The 16,829-nt window shown below is 41.6% G+C and overlaps 1 protein-coding gene across 1 annotated transcript; it reads left to right on the top strand.

The window, feature by feature from the left end:
- Window positions 1-1,873: 1,873 nt before the first annotated feature.
- On the top strand, window positions 1,874-12,826 carry LOC146634675 (protein NLRC3-like). Its single transcript, XM_085342402.1, has 4 exons — window positions 1,874-1,974; window positions 2,375-2,603; window positions 3,538-5,305; window positions 12,631-12,826. Exons 1-4 carry the CDS (start codon window positions 1,972-1,974, stop codon window positions 12,824-12,826), a joined length of 2,196 nt encoding a protein of 731 aa, XP_085198528.1. The 5' UTR covers window positions 1,874-1,971.
- Window positions 12,827-16,829: the final 4,003 nt, after the last annotated feature.

Raw genomic sequence — 16,829 nt, 5'->3', positions numbered from 1 at the left:
AAGCAGTCTTACATATTTGTTTAATATGTGCATTGAAGGACATGTCCTGGTCAAAAATGACTCCAAGGTTCCTCACAGCGTTACTGGAGGCCAAGGTAATGCCATCCAGAGTAAGAATCTGCTTAGAGACCATATTTCTAAGCTTTTCAGGGCCGAGTACAATAACCTCAGTTTGATCTGAATTAAGAAGCAGAAAGTTAGCGGCCATCCAGGTCTTTATGTCTTTAAGACATTCCTGCAGTTTAACTCATTGGTGTGTGTTATCTGGCTTCATGGACAGATAGAGCTGGGTGTGCTATGTCTTCTGATGAGGCTTCCTTGGTGATTTTAACATCCATGTCTGCTGTGACTTTAAACTTCTGGTCAAGGACTTTTTAAATATTATTGACTCTTTTAACTTGACCCAGTGGGTTACTGGTCCCACTCATGAAAAAGGTCACACACTAGACTTGGAGCTTTTCCACGGGTGGGATGTGTGCGTCACTGAAATATCTGAGTTGGGCATCTCTGATCATTTTCCTGTGTTGTTCACTCTGACACTGCGCTGCTCAGTAGATAAGCCGTACGGCTGGGTCTAGGGATGCTTTTTAAGTAAAGGTTTAACTACAGCCAGCTAGGGATGGGTACCGTTTAGATTTGAAAACCTGCTAAATCAGAATCAGTTGCTGATGACGGCTTTTTTCTTTTACATCAATCACATATAATCTTAACTCAAAGTGAACATAGACTTGATTGAAGTAACTCAGATCAGCCAATTCAAAATGCTAATTCAATCAACTCTGAGTTCATGGCTAGACTCAGTTTGTTGGCCCTGCACCTTAAAACTATTTCCTGTTTGTCCTTCATGTTTTTTGGATATTGTTTTCACATCTTATGTCACGGCTAGCGGGGCGAGCCATGTTGAATTTAATAAAGGACCCAAGATGCCGACACTGCTGTGAAGTGAGTGAGCTTTATTGAAACGGTGAAGTGCAGTGGAGATGGCCTGTGCAGAAGCTAAGATAACCTCTACTGAAAAACTAAAAAACTAACCTGAAACCTTAAACGGAGACACGGGGAGACAACACAGACGAACCAGCAACAAGCAGGAGAAAACAAAGGGCTCATATACACAAAAGAGCCATCAGGGAATGAGAAAAGGGAGACACAGCAGGATTCATTGGACATAACCAGACAAGGGGAAGCAAAAGTAGACACACTAACATAGGACATGGCCTTGTCAAAATAAAATAGGAAGTGAACAGAGACACAATACTAACACAGTACAGAGGGAACACAGAAACCAAAACCTCAGAACTAGAAAATCTTAATCAGAATGAAATTGTAACAAAAGACAATAACAATCAAAACAAAACTACTGAGTCCACAGACTCGGGACATACATCGGCTCAAACTGTGGTCATAAATATTTTGTACTTGTAAATCTGACTGTGGAGTTGTGAACTGAGTTTTGTAACATTGTGAAACAAAATATCTGGAAAGTTCATGTTTTTGCGTTCATTGATTTGTGTGTGTAAAAATGTAAAAATGTAATAAATGTAAGAAACATTAGAACTACTTTTGCTGACACAAAGTTTGGCGAGCACTGCAAGTTGTCCCTTTAAACCAGTCACTGATATAAAGAGAGCACCTTGTTCCAGGGCATCTGAGCATGGAGGGAAAGCTTTATGCAGGAGATGGTAAGAGCTGTTGGGACTAAAGAAACTGAGCAGAAAACTACAGACATCTGGAAACTGAGTTGTTAATTCTCAGTGGGATCAGCAGGACTAGCAAAGCTTCACCATGACAGTCATCTGATTGACTGAACCCATCCAAACATCACTTCATGGACCTTTAGCTTGTGTCTGTGTGTGGACAGACATAACATGAGCTAATTATACATTACTCCTCCACAGAGTGGACCAGCAGAGAGCAGAGGTTTCCACTGGTCAGTCTGCACAGCAACATCAAACACACCTGGACTCTGTGGTTATGGTTTGTAGTACTACGTTTACATTTGTTCTTTTCAGTCACCTCTATGCTGCACTTTGTGGACCAGAGGATTGTCAGTGTGTCCAACATAAGTCAGAGTTTGGGCTCCATGATTTCAGTCAGATTGGGGTGACTGTAGCTCAGGAGGGGAGCAGGTCAGCTACTAGTCAGAAGGTTTGTGAATCAAACCCTGGCTGGCAAATGTACTGGGTAACGTACTAAACCCAAGCTGCCCTCTGATGCATCCATCAGAGTGTGAAAGAAAGTATTTAAGCATAGAACAATGTGCTTGGTTGAATGAGGCATGTTGTATAAAATGCTTTGTGTGCACAGAGTATCAAAGAGAGCTATATAAGAACCAGTCCATTTACCACTGGGTAATTCATATAGTCTTCTTTTCCAGCGGCTGGAGAAACACATCACAACATTTGTGAAGAATGAGCTGGAGAAAATCAAGAAGGTTCTGTGTCCAGATCACCCAGAAACCATAAAAAGCCAGAAGGAGGATGAGGAGATATTTGAAGGTGAGGATGAAGATGAAAGAAAGAGCTGCAGAGAAGCATTTCTGAAGATCACACTCCACTTCTTGAGGAGACTTAAGCAGCATGAGATGGCTGACCATCTGCAGAGCAGTAAGAGAATTTCTCTAAAGACTGAATATTGATCTTTCCTAATAGCTCAAGAAATGGACCAATAGACATTCATCCTTTCAGGGTACTGAAAGGCTATGATATTTATTATATAGTCAAAGGAGCTTGCAAAGAAAAGCGTCTGGACTTCTTTAGAGGTCTACTTGAAGACGTTTCACCTCTCATCCGAGAAGCTTCTTCAGTTCTAAGGTCAAATGGTGGAGAGTCCCAGATATAAACCTAGTGGGAGTATCCCCCCACAGAGGGATAAAAGGACCCCCTGATGATCCTCTAATCACCTGAGCCAAGGTGTGAAACTGGGTGTGGGTCCCAATCAGCCAGAGTTTCGGGTGAGTTCATTGTGAAACCTGGCCCCACCTTATCATGTCCAAAATATTTGGGACAGAGAGGACAGATGGTTTGAAAGAGGAGTGAAAGAAGCCATCTATGTCCACTGTGAGCGACCATCTTTGAACAGAGGCGGTGGTTTACAACACCAACTCTCTGCCATCTATAATCCAGTTTTGAGATCCCTTCCCAGACGCCTTAACGCCCACTCACATCCTGGGCCATCTGACCTCAGGAATTCGCATGATAAGGTGGGGCCAGGTTTTATAATGAACTCACCCGAAACTCTGGCTGATTGGGACCCACACCCAGTTTCACACCTTGGCTCAGGCGATTAGAGGATCATCAGGGGGTCCTTTTGTCCCTCTGTGGGGGGTTACTCCCACTAGGTTTAAATCTGGGACTCTCCACCATTTGACCTTAGAACTGAAGAAGCTTCTCGGATGAGAGGTGAAACGTCTTCAAGCAACTTAAAGAAGTCCAGACGCTTTTCTTTGCAAGCTCCTTTGACTACGATGACCTGGATGACTGAGAACCTTCACAGACATATTTATTACATAATATTATTTTCTGAATTTCTTACTTTCAGAATTTGCTCCACTCTGTAAACGTGAACTTAAAGCCCAACTGAAGAAGAAGTTCCAGAGTGTGTTTGAGGGCATCGCTAAAGCAGGAAGCCCAACCCTCCTGAATCAGATCTACACAGAGCTCTACATCACAGAGGGAGGGACTGCAGAGGTCAATGATGAACATGAGGTCAGGCAGATCGAAACAGCATCCAGGAAACCAGACAGACCAGAAACAACAATCAGACAAGAAGACATCTTTAAAGCCTCACCTGGAAGAGACGAACCAATCAGAACAGTGCTGACAAAGGGAGTGGCTGGCATTGGGAAAACAGTCTTAACACAGAAATACAGCCTGGACTGGGCTGAAGACAAAGCCAACCAGGACATCCAGTTCATATTTCCATTCACTTTCAGAGAGCTGAATGTGCTGAAAGAGGAAAAGTTCAGCTTGGTGGAACTTGTTCATCACTTCTTTAATCAAACTAACGAATCAGGAATCTGCAGGCTTGAAGACTTCCAGGTTGTGTTCATACTTGATGGTCTGGATGAGTGTCGACTTAATTTGGACTTCAACAAAACTAAAATCCTGACTGAAACAAGAAAGTCCACCTCATTGGATGAGCTGCTGACAAACCTCATCAGAGGGAACCTGCTCCCTTCTGCTCGCCTTTGGATAACAACACGACCTGCAGCAGCCAATCAGATCCCTCCTCAGTGTGTCGACATGGTGACAGAGGTCAGAGGGTTCACTGACCCGCAGAAGGAGGAGTACTTCAGGAAGAGATTCAGAGATAAGAAGCAGGCCAGCAGGATCATCTCCCACATCAAGAAAGCTCGAAGCCTCCACATCATGTGTCACATCCCAGTCTTCTGCTGGATCACTGCTACAGTTCTGGAGGATGTGCTGGAAACCAGAGAGGGAGGAGAGCTGCCCAAGACCCTGACTGAGATGTACATCCACTTCCTGGTGGTTCAGGCCAAAGTCAAGAGGATCAAATATGATGGAGGATCTGAGACAGATCCACACTGGAGTCCAGAGAGCAGGAAGATGATTGAGTCTCTGGGAAAACTGGCTTTTGATCAGCTGCAGAAAGGAAACCTGATCTTCTATGAACCAGACCTGACAGAGTGTGGCATCGATATCAGAGCAGCCTCAGTGTACTCAGGAGTGTTCACACAGATCTTTAAAGAGGAGAAACAACTGTACCAGAACAAGGTGTTCTGCTTTGTTCATCTCAGTGTTCAGGAGTTTCTGGCTGCTCTTCATGTCCACCTGACCTTCATCAACTCTGGACTCAATCTGCTGGAAGAGCAACAAACAAGCTCTCAGACAGAGAAATACTTCTACCAGTGTGCTGTGGACAAGGCCTTACAGAGCCCCAATGGACACCTGGACTTGTTCCTTCGTTTTCTCTTGGGTCTGAAGACTAATCAAACTCATTTGCAAGGCCTGATGACACAGACAGGAAGTAGCTCACAGACCAATCAAGAAGCAGTTCAGTACATCAAGGAGAAGCTCAGTGAGAATCTGTCTGCAGAGAAAAGCATCAATCTGTTTCACTGTCTGAATGAACTGAATGATCGTTCTCTAGTGGAGGAGATCCAACAGTCCCTGAGATCAGGAAGTCTCTCCACAGATAAACTGTCTCCTGCTCAGTGGTCAGCTCTGGTCTTCATCTTACTGTCATCAGAAAAAGATCTGGATGTGTTTGACCTGAAGAAATACTTTGCTTCAGAGGAGGCTCTTCTGAGGCTGCTGCCAGTGGTCAAAGCCTCTAAAAAAGCTCTGTAAGTTATAAAGTTTTTATTATTTAATTTGGTTGGTATGTTATGGAAAACACACTGCCATGAACTTCTGTTTTGTTTTTGTCAAAATCACTGTAATATAATCACTGTACCTTTATATACATGTGACTTGTATTAATGCTGCTGCCCTCTTCTGGCTAAAGTGTAATTATGTTATTGTTATTAGGGAGGATTTGAGAGTAACATGCCAAGTGAGTCAGCACCTTCGCTTTAGCTTAAAATATCCAAATTCTTATGTCATCAGTTATAGTTGCATGTATTCATTATCATAATTTAACCTTTAATATTGATGTCTTAAAATTATTTTGAGTAAACTAATGTTAAGGTTCAAATATTGGGGAAGGAGAGTACAAACAACCATGGTCCAGAACTTGGTCAAACAATTTTAATGAAATACACGCGTGGGAAGACCAGCTCCGTTCGCAGACCGGGCTGATCTCCGACTTAATCAAAGCATAAACAGATATTTTATACCATCAGGGCTTGAATTTAATGACGCCCTCTCATACGTACCAAACAGAATATATGCATACGTCAAATCAAAACCACAATGACTTTTAACACAGTTTAAAAGAACATTATCTCCTATCTTCATGGCAGGTACTTCCTGTCACTGCCGGATGCTCGCTTATCATCTTGACACATCAGCAGCAGTTCTGCGACAAACTGCTCTTTTGCAACCCCGAGCAAAACATGATTAAACTTCCACCTATAAATGATTCTCTTTAACTAAGTGTGTGCCTCGTCCTTAAAGGCTCCTCAAAATAACCTGCACTTAGACTCTGCTTTCGGTTTCAGTTCTGCAAAAGACACACTCTTCAAACCTGCAACTTCCTGTCAGCCTGCAACTTAGTCTTTCTGAAAGACACACACTGTTTAAACATCTGAATGCAATATCAATTCTGTAGATTATATTATTAATGCAATGGTAATGATGATGATTATTAACAATAGCAGCAAAATATCTCTCCAATCTCAATACTCCCTCTCTCGACCTCTGGAACACCAGAGGTCACAATACATTGTGTTGGGTCACTCCTCGGCCCACTCAGCTGCTTCCATGTCCATCCATGGCATCATGGACATCGGGGTCACCACTCCCGCTCTGACCCTCTCTAGCTGTCCTCTGGCTCAGCAAATCAGACAACCTCATGTCATCTAAGTGGTCCAGTAATAAACACCAGCTCCCCCTCGAGAACACTCCATGCATAAGATTAGGTTTTTTCTGCGTCCCTCTCTTGTGGTCCATCATGCCTCGGGCCTCCAGGATCCTCACCCCCCTGTGGTCGCCGAGATCTTCTGTAAAGCAAACAAAACACCTTTTCCTGCACCTCCCTAACTTATCATCTTTGGGACTCTTTAATCAAAAGCCTGATCCTAATTATCTTCTTGACTTATTGACTTGTATTTATATATATTCTTCAACGTTACTCATCATTTTAAAACTCTTAAAACGCTGCTTTCACGTCCCTGCATGCGTTTCCTGTCGCTTGCCTTATCTAATCATCAACATCCTGTACACAGAACTCTCGCTGCTGCAAGGCCTCCACTCTGACCTAGAATCTCCTTTCACAAGAAAATCATTATAAGCGCCTATTCTACTAAAAGATCCAAAAAAAAAACAACCACTTTAATCAATTAAGTTTAAACATATAAGCAATTACTCCTGCATACATTTTATCACAGCTAAACGCTGCCTTGAAACAACTCCTGTGTGTTAACACTAACTTCATTTTAAAACTCACATTTCCTATGTTATAACCTGTTTTTGGTACAGCCTTTTTATTTCATCTTGCTCCTTTGATGTAACAATACCTTCTCATTCTAGTTTATCAGACTTAACCAAAATATATGCTTTCCTTCCTTTGGTCCTTCTCTAAAGCAAGAAACTCCTATTCAGTTCCTCTTTTCTGTCACTTGTTACAGGGCCAGCTCAAGTTCAGTTAAACGCTAAATTAATTTGAGGCCTTTTGCCTGGAATCAATACTGTCATGTGTGTTTATGGACTCTATATGTCTGTAAGCGTGTGCAATCCTTCAATAACTCATATCATCCTCACAGTAGATTGGCTAATCATAGCGCTAGCCAAAGGCTCGTGACCCACAAGAGACGAATTGAGCCACAACTCCCTTAAAGGCACAAAATGCAATATGTATAAAAAGTCATTTCTACGTATAAGCTCTCCCCTTTATCCTAAAAATAAATCTATGTAATATCTGTATGTGTGTCTTCTATTCATTAATGTAATTGTCAGTTATTTTCTCTCTTTATTTTACCTTCTTTTTGTTTACCTCTTTGTTTGTGACGTGGACATCCCTAAACCATCCTGAGTTCCGGCTTCAATTTCAACCCAATTGTACCCTCTATTCTCGCAGTCGAACTCGTCTGGGCTTCACCTTCCCACTGGCCCCTGTGCCCTTCTCTTAGTGTCCTTTGTTGTCTTGTGATCCCCAGCAAACACAGTCTGTTTCTTCTCTGTTTCTTCTCCGTTGCTCTTTTCAGTATTTTCCTTTTAGATTAAATCCCAGCCTGGCAAAATATCCCATTCAGTGTCTTTAAACAGTTATGTCACACTGTTCTTACCAGCCTGCAGTTCACCGTGCATTTTCCATCACGTGCTTTTCTTCCATGCTGCTGCTGGTATCGTCAGTGTAGTTTCAGTTGCACTGTCTTTTGCCTGCTGTTAATTCTTGAAGTCCACGATGTTCTGTCGGTCTTCATCAGGAGATTAACTGTCCTATGAGCTTCTTCTCAGGATCGGGACAAGTGGGAGGTCAAGCTGTAAAATTTTAAGCCAAAATCTGGCCTGTTTTCCTCCCAATTCTGTTAATCAATGGTTTTGTACTCAAGATTCTAGGTTGAAAGAAGTCCACCTGTATTGACACACTAAAGCATACAATTAATATCCTTTTCATTTCTTTTCTTAAAACCTCCATTTGCTTCATCTGCCTGGAGTTTAACTCGTATGTTTCTCTCTCTGTGTGCTCACTTGTCACAGTCAGTTCCTTTTATGGGCATGCAAAGTTCCTGTCACACACACCATTTCCTGTCAACCTTGCAGCTGCTCAGAACCATATTTTCTGTTTCTATCTCTCCTGTTTTGTTTTTTTTACAGGCTAATAAAACTCTTGTTTTACTAAGTCTTGATCTAAAACAATTCACCCTTATTTCACGCACACACTTCTAAATATACTAAATTCTTTGCGTTTGTCAGATCGTCTCACACACACACCGCCTTTTCTCTCACACTTCCACTTCTGCACTCACTCTACTATCAACTTTCATAGTGTTATTATTATTTATTATTTTGTACAAATCACACCCAATCACTCAAAGCCTGCTACTCACAGCATTCACACACTTAAACTGTGACAAGAGTTGAGGAATATACTCACAACACGCTTTCCTAAGAGTATTTCAGACATGCCTTTCATAATCAGAAAGAGCAAGTCAAAGAAAACAATTGAAACCTCTATTAATTCTCACAGCACACACATAGAATAGAAAAAATAAAACACACCAGCATTTATTGCTGATGAGAGGTTACTCCTAAAAGTAATATGTTAGTCTTAAATATATACAGTGCACTCACTATATTTATATATCAAAACTCAGTCAATTACTATACATCCACTACGGCAACTCAAAACTTTATTTATAGCCCTCTAATGAACATAAATGGCGTCTTAAACACACACTCAACAATGTTTGCAGCAGTATTTGTAAAACCAACTGTGGTTTAAACAGTTCACTGCTGACTAATTTGCATTTTCACACTCACACACACACAGTCTAAAAATAGCTCCAGCACTGCCTCAGACTCCTTTCACACAGAGATCTCTTATTTTATATTACAAAGACGTCTTATATTTACAACCACTGTCACATCTGGCAGCTTTAGCGCCTAAACAATTTCGACAAATTTAAGTTAACGGTCCAACCGATAAAGTCCAACTTTTTTGTGATCAATTAACCAGTATCTGTCCAACAGTTTCTGGCCTCATCTCTAAAATCCCTAACTCAATTTAAAAGCGTCAACCAACCCAAACTTTGCCTGAAGCTCTATTTTTGGCATTTCACAGCCAAGGCTTACCCCGAAGTTTTAAGTTAAAGTTACACGCCCGAAGTCCAACTTCTGCTGGCCAAAAAAGCGCAGACTACCGTTCCAAACGGTAAGGAGACTCTAACTCCTAGTTATTCTGGAGTGCCCCAAGCTCCACAGTGACCAACTGACTATCCCTCTTCGAGGACAATGCCTAAGCGTCCTTGGCATTGGCAAGCGTTACCTCTGAGCACTGCGCTTCCTATCAGTCCAACTGACGTTCTTGAATAATTTATAATACTTTGGAACAACAGTAAAACAGCCAAAAAAGTGTAAGACTGAAGCAGGTCCAACCTTATAACCAATACGGGCTCCACCCCAAACAATAACCAAATTCCCTAATATACTAAAATCACTCAGCAGTCCAACTGCTTTCCACGGTCCAACCGTATTAAATCCTTTAGCGGTCCAACCGCATTCAATCATTTTTAGCAGTCCAACTGCATTCAATCCTCAGTACTGTCATGAGATTCTCATCAAAATCAAAGCAGACATTCCCCAGTAATTTCAGTGAGTAGACTTTAATTTGTAATGTCCAATTTGGCACACTTTGGAAATAATTCAACAGGTAGTGCCTTACCTTTGGATAAGCGGCTTAGAACAACAATGAGAAAAAGAGAGCTGATTATTAGCTCATCAAAACACAAAACAAAATCACAATGAATTATCGGTTAATTTCATTTAAAATAATTCATTAAGTATTTATGTACAATTCAAATTAGTTAATTACATATTTTGTTGGTTTGTTTTCTATTTTAATTATTTTACTGACACATTTAATGAATTATTTAATGATGTATTTATTTAATTCACGTTGCTACTCCTGGCCCTGCATCGCTGTTCATAAATACATTTTATTTGTCAGCTTCACCCATCAAAGTCAGGGGGCGGGGTTAATGCTGATCAAGTCAACACCATTGCTTTGGTCTGGTGGGCGTTCTTTTAGTGGGCTTTTCTCAATACTAAGTAGGCCTACACACCAGGGTTTGGACATGTGTGGACCCAAACTATACTTTTACCCTTTTTTGTGTGTCACCAAATACACTTTAATATTTTCTAGACAAGAATGTAGTGGCGTAATCTTTAACCTCTTTTGGCTCCAAACAGAAGTGACAGACTTGAGCAGGGTTCATTTAAAGGCTGACAGAAGTGGAGTGGTGACGGGGAGATGTTTGACAGGACAGTGTTTCAGCCTCCACAGGTTCATGTTGTGCTCCATCAGTCAGTGAAGATGAAGTCAGTGCTGATGAGGCTGTAGAGTGTGTGAGGGATGTGAATGAGGATGATGAAGATCTGATGATAGCAGATAAAAACAGGCTGCAGAGACTTTGAGCCATACAGGGCACACAGTGTGTGTACAGAACAGCTGAAATCATTATGGAGGCCTCACTGGAATATGGGAGCATCACAGTACAGCTTCAGTGAAGCATTAAAGTCTCTGATATGAGATGAGAAATGAAGCAGCCAGAGCTTTTTCATGAGTGGAAACCCACTGTGACTGTGAGCTGCTGCTACAGCCTCCAGATTAGCCAGCAGCTCATCCTGCTCAACATGGACCTGTGGTCAGAGTGTGTGCTGGATAATCCGGCCCAGGATGAGGCCAAACTGACATGGGATGAAATGTCTTTCACATAATTGAGCTTAGTGTAGTTTCATTTCTGCACAATTTAAAAACAACCAAAACTTTGTTCTGTCTTTTCTATGTTATACTGTAGACTTTCTTTGATACTGTGTCCAAAAGGAGCAGCTTTTACTTTGAAGGGGAGGCGTCTCTGTTTCCTCTTCAGGTTGGATGATGGAAGCAAATTAGTAGCTGTGTCCCAAAACGTCGGCTGCATCCTCCAGAGGCTGCATTTGAAGGCCGATTACATCACAGCCAGGCGATGAAGGCTGTCCGTATTTGTCGACTCCTTCAAATGTGCCCGACAAATGCGTCCTTCATTTCCCCGAATTTGAAGGATTCGTCGGGTGTGTCCTTCGTGGCCCACCATATCCCAGAATTCATATCCCAGCCAAATTTCAGCTGCCAACAATGGCGGCAGCTACTAAGTTTTCAAATTACTCTTATTAATCTTTCTGGGTCACAAAATAAACTTTTAACATATTTTCAGGCGAGAAAGTAGCTGTGTAAACTTCAAATATCTGCTTGGTTTATCAAGACATCACATATTTGCAAAAGTGTGCCGACGTTTTCGGAGACGTCTGTTACCCACCCGCTCGCTAGCAAGCCGGGGGGTTCAATGGTCACTCCAGCCGGCGAGAGCAGTGGACGCCCGGCTTCATCGTTTTCAGACCCCGCTCTTTCGCTACTCAGGTGAAACACGATATATAAGTCACTCGGAGAACTTAAAAATGTAATTGTTTGCCTTTTTTCTGTGTTTTATTTGTTCCGGAGTAAATCGGTTTGGCTGAGATCAAAGTTCCTCCGGGATTTTCACACAGCTGAATAAACGTTAAACAGGAAACTGATTAAACAGAAGTGTGAGACGGTCGAGAATTTACGCCAGTGTCCTGTTATATTTTAGATAGCAAGGAGCAGACGGCCGAGTTTATTAAACTCCACCAACACAGCGGTGACGCAAATCTGAAGGCTAGACCGTCCCATTTCACAGCCTCGCACTTCCAGCCTTTTCGGTCTTTGAAGGACCCGGCCCACGTAGACCGCGAATACCGGGTCCTCCGAAGGATGCAGCCAACGTTTTGGGACAAAGCTAGTGTGTGATGTTCTTTCAGTGTTGCACTTTGTAGACGCTCCCTGAGCACTGGTCTCACAGCCAGCTGCACATAGAGACCAGTGTTGTTAGTCCAGGTCAGAAGATGACTTGTTGGAATGAAAATGAGCTTGTAGTTTGTCTGCTTTAATAATGTGACTGGAAAAAGGTGTTGGACTTCAAATATGTCCATTTCTTTCACACTTCACCTTTAAAAGTGAAGCCTTGTGGTTCCTGGAAGGAAAAACACGACTTTTTCAAGTCTTTGTCCTGTTTTTATGATAAATGTACAACTTTAATGTGAAACATTCAGAGTTTTTTCTCTTGTTGTGTTTGTTTGAAGCTGCTTCCTGTTGGCTTCAGCTGTTTGGAGTTTCCATTTTCTAAACTTCTACATTCTGAACCTTCTTCAGCTCTGAACAGATGATGAAACACTGAATGATTTCAAGCTCACACTTTGTCTAATAAACTTACATCTTTCATTCTTTATACAGATTGAGTCTCTGTGGTTTGTCAGAGATCAGCTGTGATTATCTGGCAGCAGCACTGAAGTCCAACCCCTCCCATCTGAGAGAGCTGGACCTGAGCTCCAACAACAAGCTGCAGGATTCAGGAGTGAAGCATCTGTGTGGTTTCCTGGAGAGTCCAGGATGTGGACTTGAAACTCTGGGGTCAGTCAGCATGTTTTAGTTGTGCTGAGATGAATATGATGTGAAAGTTGTGCTGACACTAAACTGCAGACATCAGGCTGATATTATACTGATCCACACTGAGGATCTTCATGGTAAAGTCTGTTTTCTTCTTCTCTGGTTTAGTCCATTGACTGCAGCAGAACAATGTTCACATTTCAAACAGTGAGACTCAACGTATGGCCCGCGGCCCACACGCGGCCTGCCCACCTTTCCTGATTCAGAGAGAGGGGACCCTGATTAACTGTGTAGTGTTCTTCCTCACAGTTCTAAGTATCAGACACAACAATGAATAATCCACAGCTGACTGTCTTTAGCAGGTCAAAGGTCACGGCACACAGCAGACAGTGGGAAATATTATAACTCTGATCATTTATCAGCACATATCCATATGTATAAAAACAAAGCTGACACTGTGAGACTTGATCAGAGGTGTGATCATCACAGCAGAGGCCTTTGTGTCAAAGTCACTGAGGATCAAACAGAAACACATGAAGCAGATTTTCCTGTTCTGGCTTTTTATAGCAGATAACCTTCAAAATATTCTGCAGTCCATCAAAAACTGAAGCAAACCATGAATCAACATGTGAACATGAGCTGATGCTGCTGAAGTGAAGCAAAGTTACAGAGGTTTGATTACAGACACAGCTGAGAGTTTGTAATCTGTCATCATTTTAAAAGGTTTACATTTCTTCAGTATATCCACATTTGCAGCTGGTACCTCAACCTCCACTTGTCCAACACAACTGCTGTCCACTGCCTCCATGACATTGTGATTTTGCTGTTGGTCTTCTGTCAGATCTTCATCAATCACTTCTGCACGGGGCACACCTTCAGACTCTGCAGCTGCATAACGAAAGCCTGTAAGATAAAATTAGACATAAGGTAAATGTACACCAATATTCCAATGACAGGTGTGTGATTCATCTGGAAGTTATGTGCGGATTAGTGTACAGTGATAGCAATTTAGTATGTTTTTAGAGGGGGGGGGGTTGTTTACCTCCGATGGGTGCTCTTTTTCGCTTCCGTTGCGTACGCCTTGAGTGCCGGTCCGAGTCTGATACAGGTATGTCGTCATGCCCCATGTGCAGTGTTGGTGCCCAGTCTGGATTTGTTACATCCATTTCATATGCTGGTTTGCCTGCAATAATGCCAAATCATAAGCTACTCAGTCGACATGATGTGGTTCTGCAGCATCACACATTAGCATGTTTTATCTCATTATCTATGACCTCAGCACGTTGAAAATCACACTAAAAGCCTTTCAAGAGTGATATGAATTAATTTAGAACTCACCGGAAAGAAAATGCCGTGAGCAAACCAACAAAAAGCTGGGGATTGCAGAGAACTCGATATCCGCTCGTCTCACCGCTGCAATCCAAGCCTGACGTCTTTGTTTACTAATATCGGATACATGGGATCCCTCACGTTGCCTCCAGGATGGAAAACGATGAAAAGAGAGCCCGTTATCCAGCTTCTTGCCTTCACGATCGTGTGATCTAACGTTGCAACCGACAACACAACACGTACGATCCATAGCTGAAATGGTATCCTTTGGCTGGCCTACTGTCATGGCGGAAGGGGGCATGGCCCATCTCCCGTGACATCACGCTCCAAAGCCCTATAGGTGGGAAAATGTACCATGTCGACCAATCAAAAATGATATGGAAACATGACATTTGGTTGTTTAGCAAAAGGGGGAAGTTTTAGGAGTGACCGGCAAGAGAGAGCGAGTGAGCGAAAGAGAGAGAGAGTTTTGATATGTGAGAGTTTTGTGACGTTTACCGTGTTTGGTCTCAAGTTAGTTTGTTGTCTTGTGTATTTAGTGTGTAGCTGTTGTTTTGTTTTGTGTGTCAGTTCTACTAGTGATCGTCACAGTTGCTGCCTTAAAGCCAACAAAGGCAGATTGCAGTGTAAACACTGAGTGACACACCTGCTGTCAGACCTGCAGGTTTATCCCTGTGCTGTTCTCATATGTGTTAGAGTGACACAAACTATTGTTTGACACCTGATTGTTCTGTAAATAGTTTGAAATGATTATATGAAAAACGTCTGAGCCTTGGCTGCATTTTTTGGTAAATAGTACCATATAACTTTGTTGTTTGCAAAACGTGTGCGTATTTTTAAAAATGTACAATCTCTATTTGAATTTCAAGTTATGAAGATGATTCGTTAAACATGTGTGTGGTTTTTACAGTCAAAATATCACTTTCTACTTGTATTTTAAATTTTGTCTGAATTTAGATAAATTGTGCTGATACAGTTGGTCAAAATGAGAAAATAACAGATTGGCAAGATAAACTGTTTTTAAAGGTAAAATATAGAGGCCACATCAAAAGTAGTCAAGAAGGGTTAAAGGCTAAAAGCAAAGTTGTCACCAAGTACTGTTTATATTTGTGTGTATTGCTGCAGCTTTTTTGAGTATTAATTTGGTGCCTTTGTGTGAAATAATGGTATTGTGAGTGATCCATATAGTCACAAAGAATAGCCACTTGTTTCTGTGCTACCAAAGTTCCCCGGCTTTCATTCAAAATGTGTTTATCGTCAGCACCTGCACATTAAACTACTTAAACATTATAAATGTCTTCAAGCTCACACTGAGGCCTGTGGGGTACTATCAGCCACTGAGACAGTACACACATTTATATGTGTTTGTATATGAATATTTCATACTTTAAGGCTGCCTGTTTATTTAAGGGAGATGAACAAAATACATTGGAATTGTACAAAATAATATCATGGATGATAAATTAAATAGATTTTAAGTAGATGCTTGTGCATTCTTAAAGTCTTATATGTTGAACTGAACTATGTGATCTGTTCAAAGCCTTAATCTTAATTTGAAGTGAAATGTGCATTTTGAGTTTATACACTATGTATATAAGGCGACCGTTTCCTTTTGCAGTATTTTTGTGTGGTGTACTTTTCTATGTCTTAACAAAAGGGGAACAAAGGTGTTTAAGTTCACCTAGGATGATGTGTTTTAATTTTCACATGGTCTTGCTTGAATTTGACCCTGACAAAGGCGTATGAACTCTGTCAGCTGTTTGGAGTTTCCATTTTCTAAACTTCTACATTCTGAACCTTCTTCAGCTCTGAACAGATGATGAAACACTGAATGATTTCAAGCTCACACTTTGTCTAATAAACTTACATCTTTCATTCTTTATACAGATTGTGGAGCTGTGGTTTGTCAGAGATCAGCTGTGATTATCTGGCAGCAGCACTGAAGTCCAACCCCTCCCATCTGAGACAGCTGGACCTGAGCAGGAACAACAAGCTGCAGGATTCAGGAGTGAAGCATCTGTGTGGTTTCCTGGAGAGTCCAGGATGTGGACTTGAAACTCTGGGGTCAGTCAGCATGTTTTAGTTGTGCTGAGATGAATATGATGTGAAAGTTGTGCTGACACTAAACTGCAGACATCAGGCTGATATTATACTGATCCACACTGAGGATCTTCATGGTAAAGTCTGTTTTCTTCTTCTCTGGTTTAGTCCATTGACTGCAGCAGAACAATGTTCACATTTCAAACCTTCAAAGAAGAAGAAAAATCCTCCACTGGATAATTCACTGTGAAACTCTCAAACTCTTCATTCCACCTTAAAGTCTGTCTGACACTGAAATCCAAAGCAAAATGTGCGTTTGCTTTACAGACAGCAGTCCAACACAAACATACACACATCATCCAAAACACAGTCCAACATCCAAATCTCCTCCACTGCCAGCATGAATGATGGGAAAGAGAAGGAGGAACACTCTGACATTCAGGGTTAGAATGAGTTTCATGAAGCAGACTGTGAAGATCAAAGCTGCATTAGAAAGCTTACATGAATGAATGAGTGGACAGAAGTGGACAGAGATCATCTGAAGCACTTCAAAGGCTTTAAATCAGCACATTTCTCTTTATTCTTTATCAACTCTGTTAGTTTCTCTCAGTTTTCTGTGGAATGAAGCTAACAGCAGGCTAATAAGATGCTGACCAATAGGTTTCTATTAAAGGTTG

Source organism: Diplotaxodon limnothrissa, linkage group LG3 (genome assembly GCF_057381915.1).
Source record: "Diplotaxodon limnothrissa isolate DT_005_m linkage group LG3, D_limnothrissa_male_GT1.1, whole genome shotgun sequence".
NCBI lineage: Eukaryota > Metazoa > Chordata > Actinopteri > Cichliformes > Cichlidae > Diplotaxodon > Diplotaxodon limnothrissa.
The sequence above is the reverse complement of the archived record's forward strand: the minus strand, read 5'-3'. Positions and strand labels throughout refer to the sequence as shown.

Bases quoted from the DNA above. Each gene is read 5' to 3' on its own strand.
- LOC146634675 (XM_085342402.1), top strand. The intron at 2,604-3,537 runs GTAAGAGAATTT...TCTTACTTTCAG, and splicing joins GGCTGACCATCTGCAGAGCA to AATTTGCTCCACTCTGTAAA. The intron at 5,306-12,630 runs GTAAGTTATAAA...TTCTTTATACAG, and splicing joins AAAGCCTCTAAAAAAGCTCT to ATTGAGTCTCTGTGGTTTGT.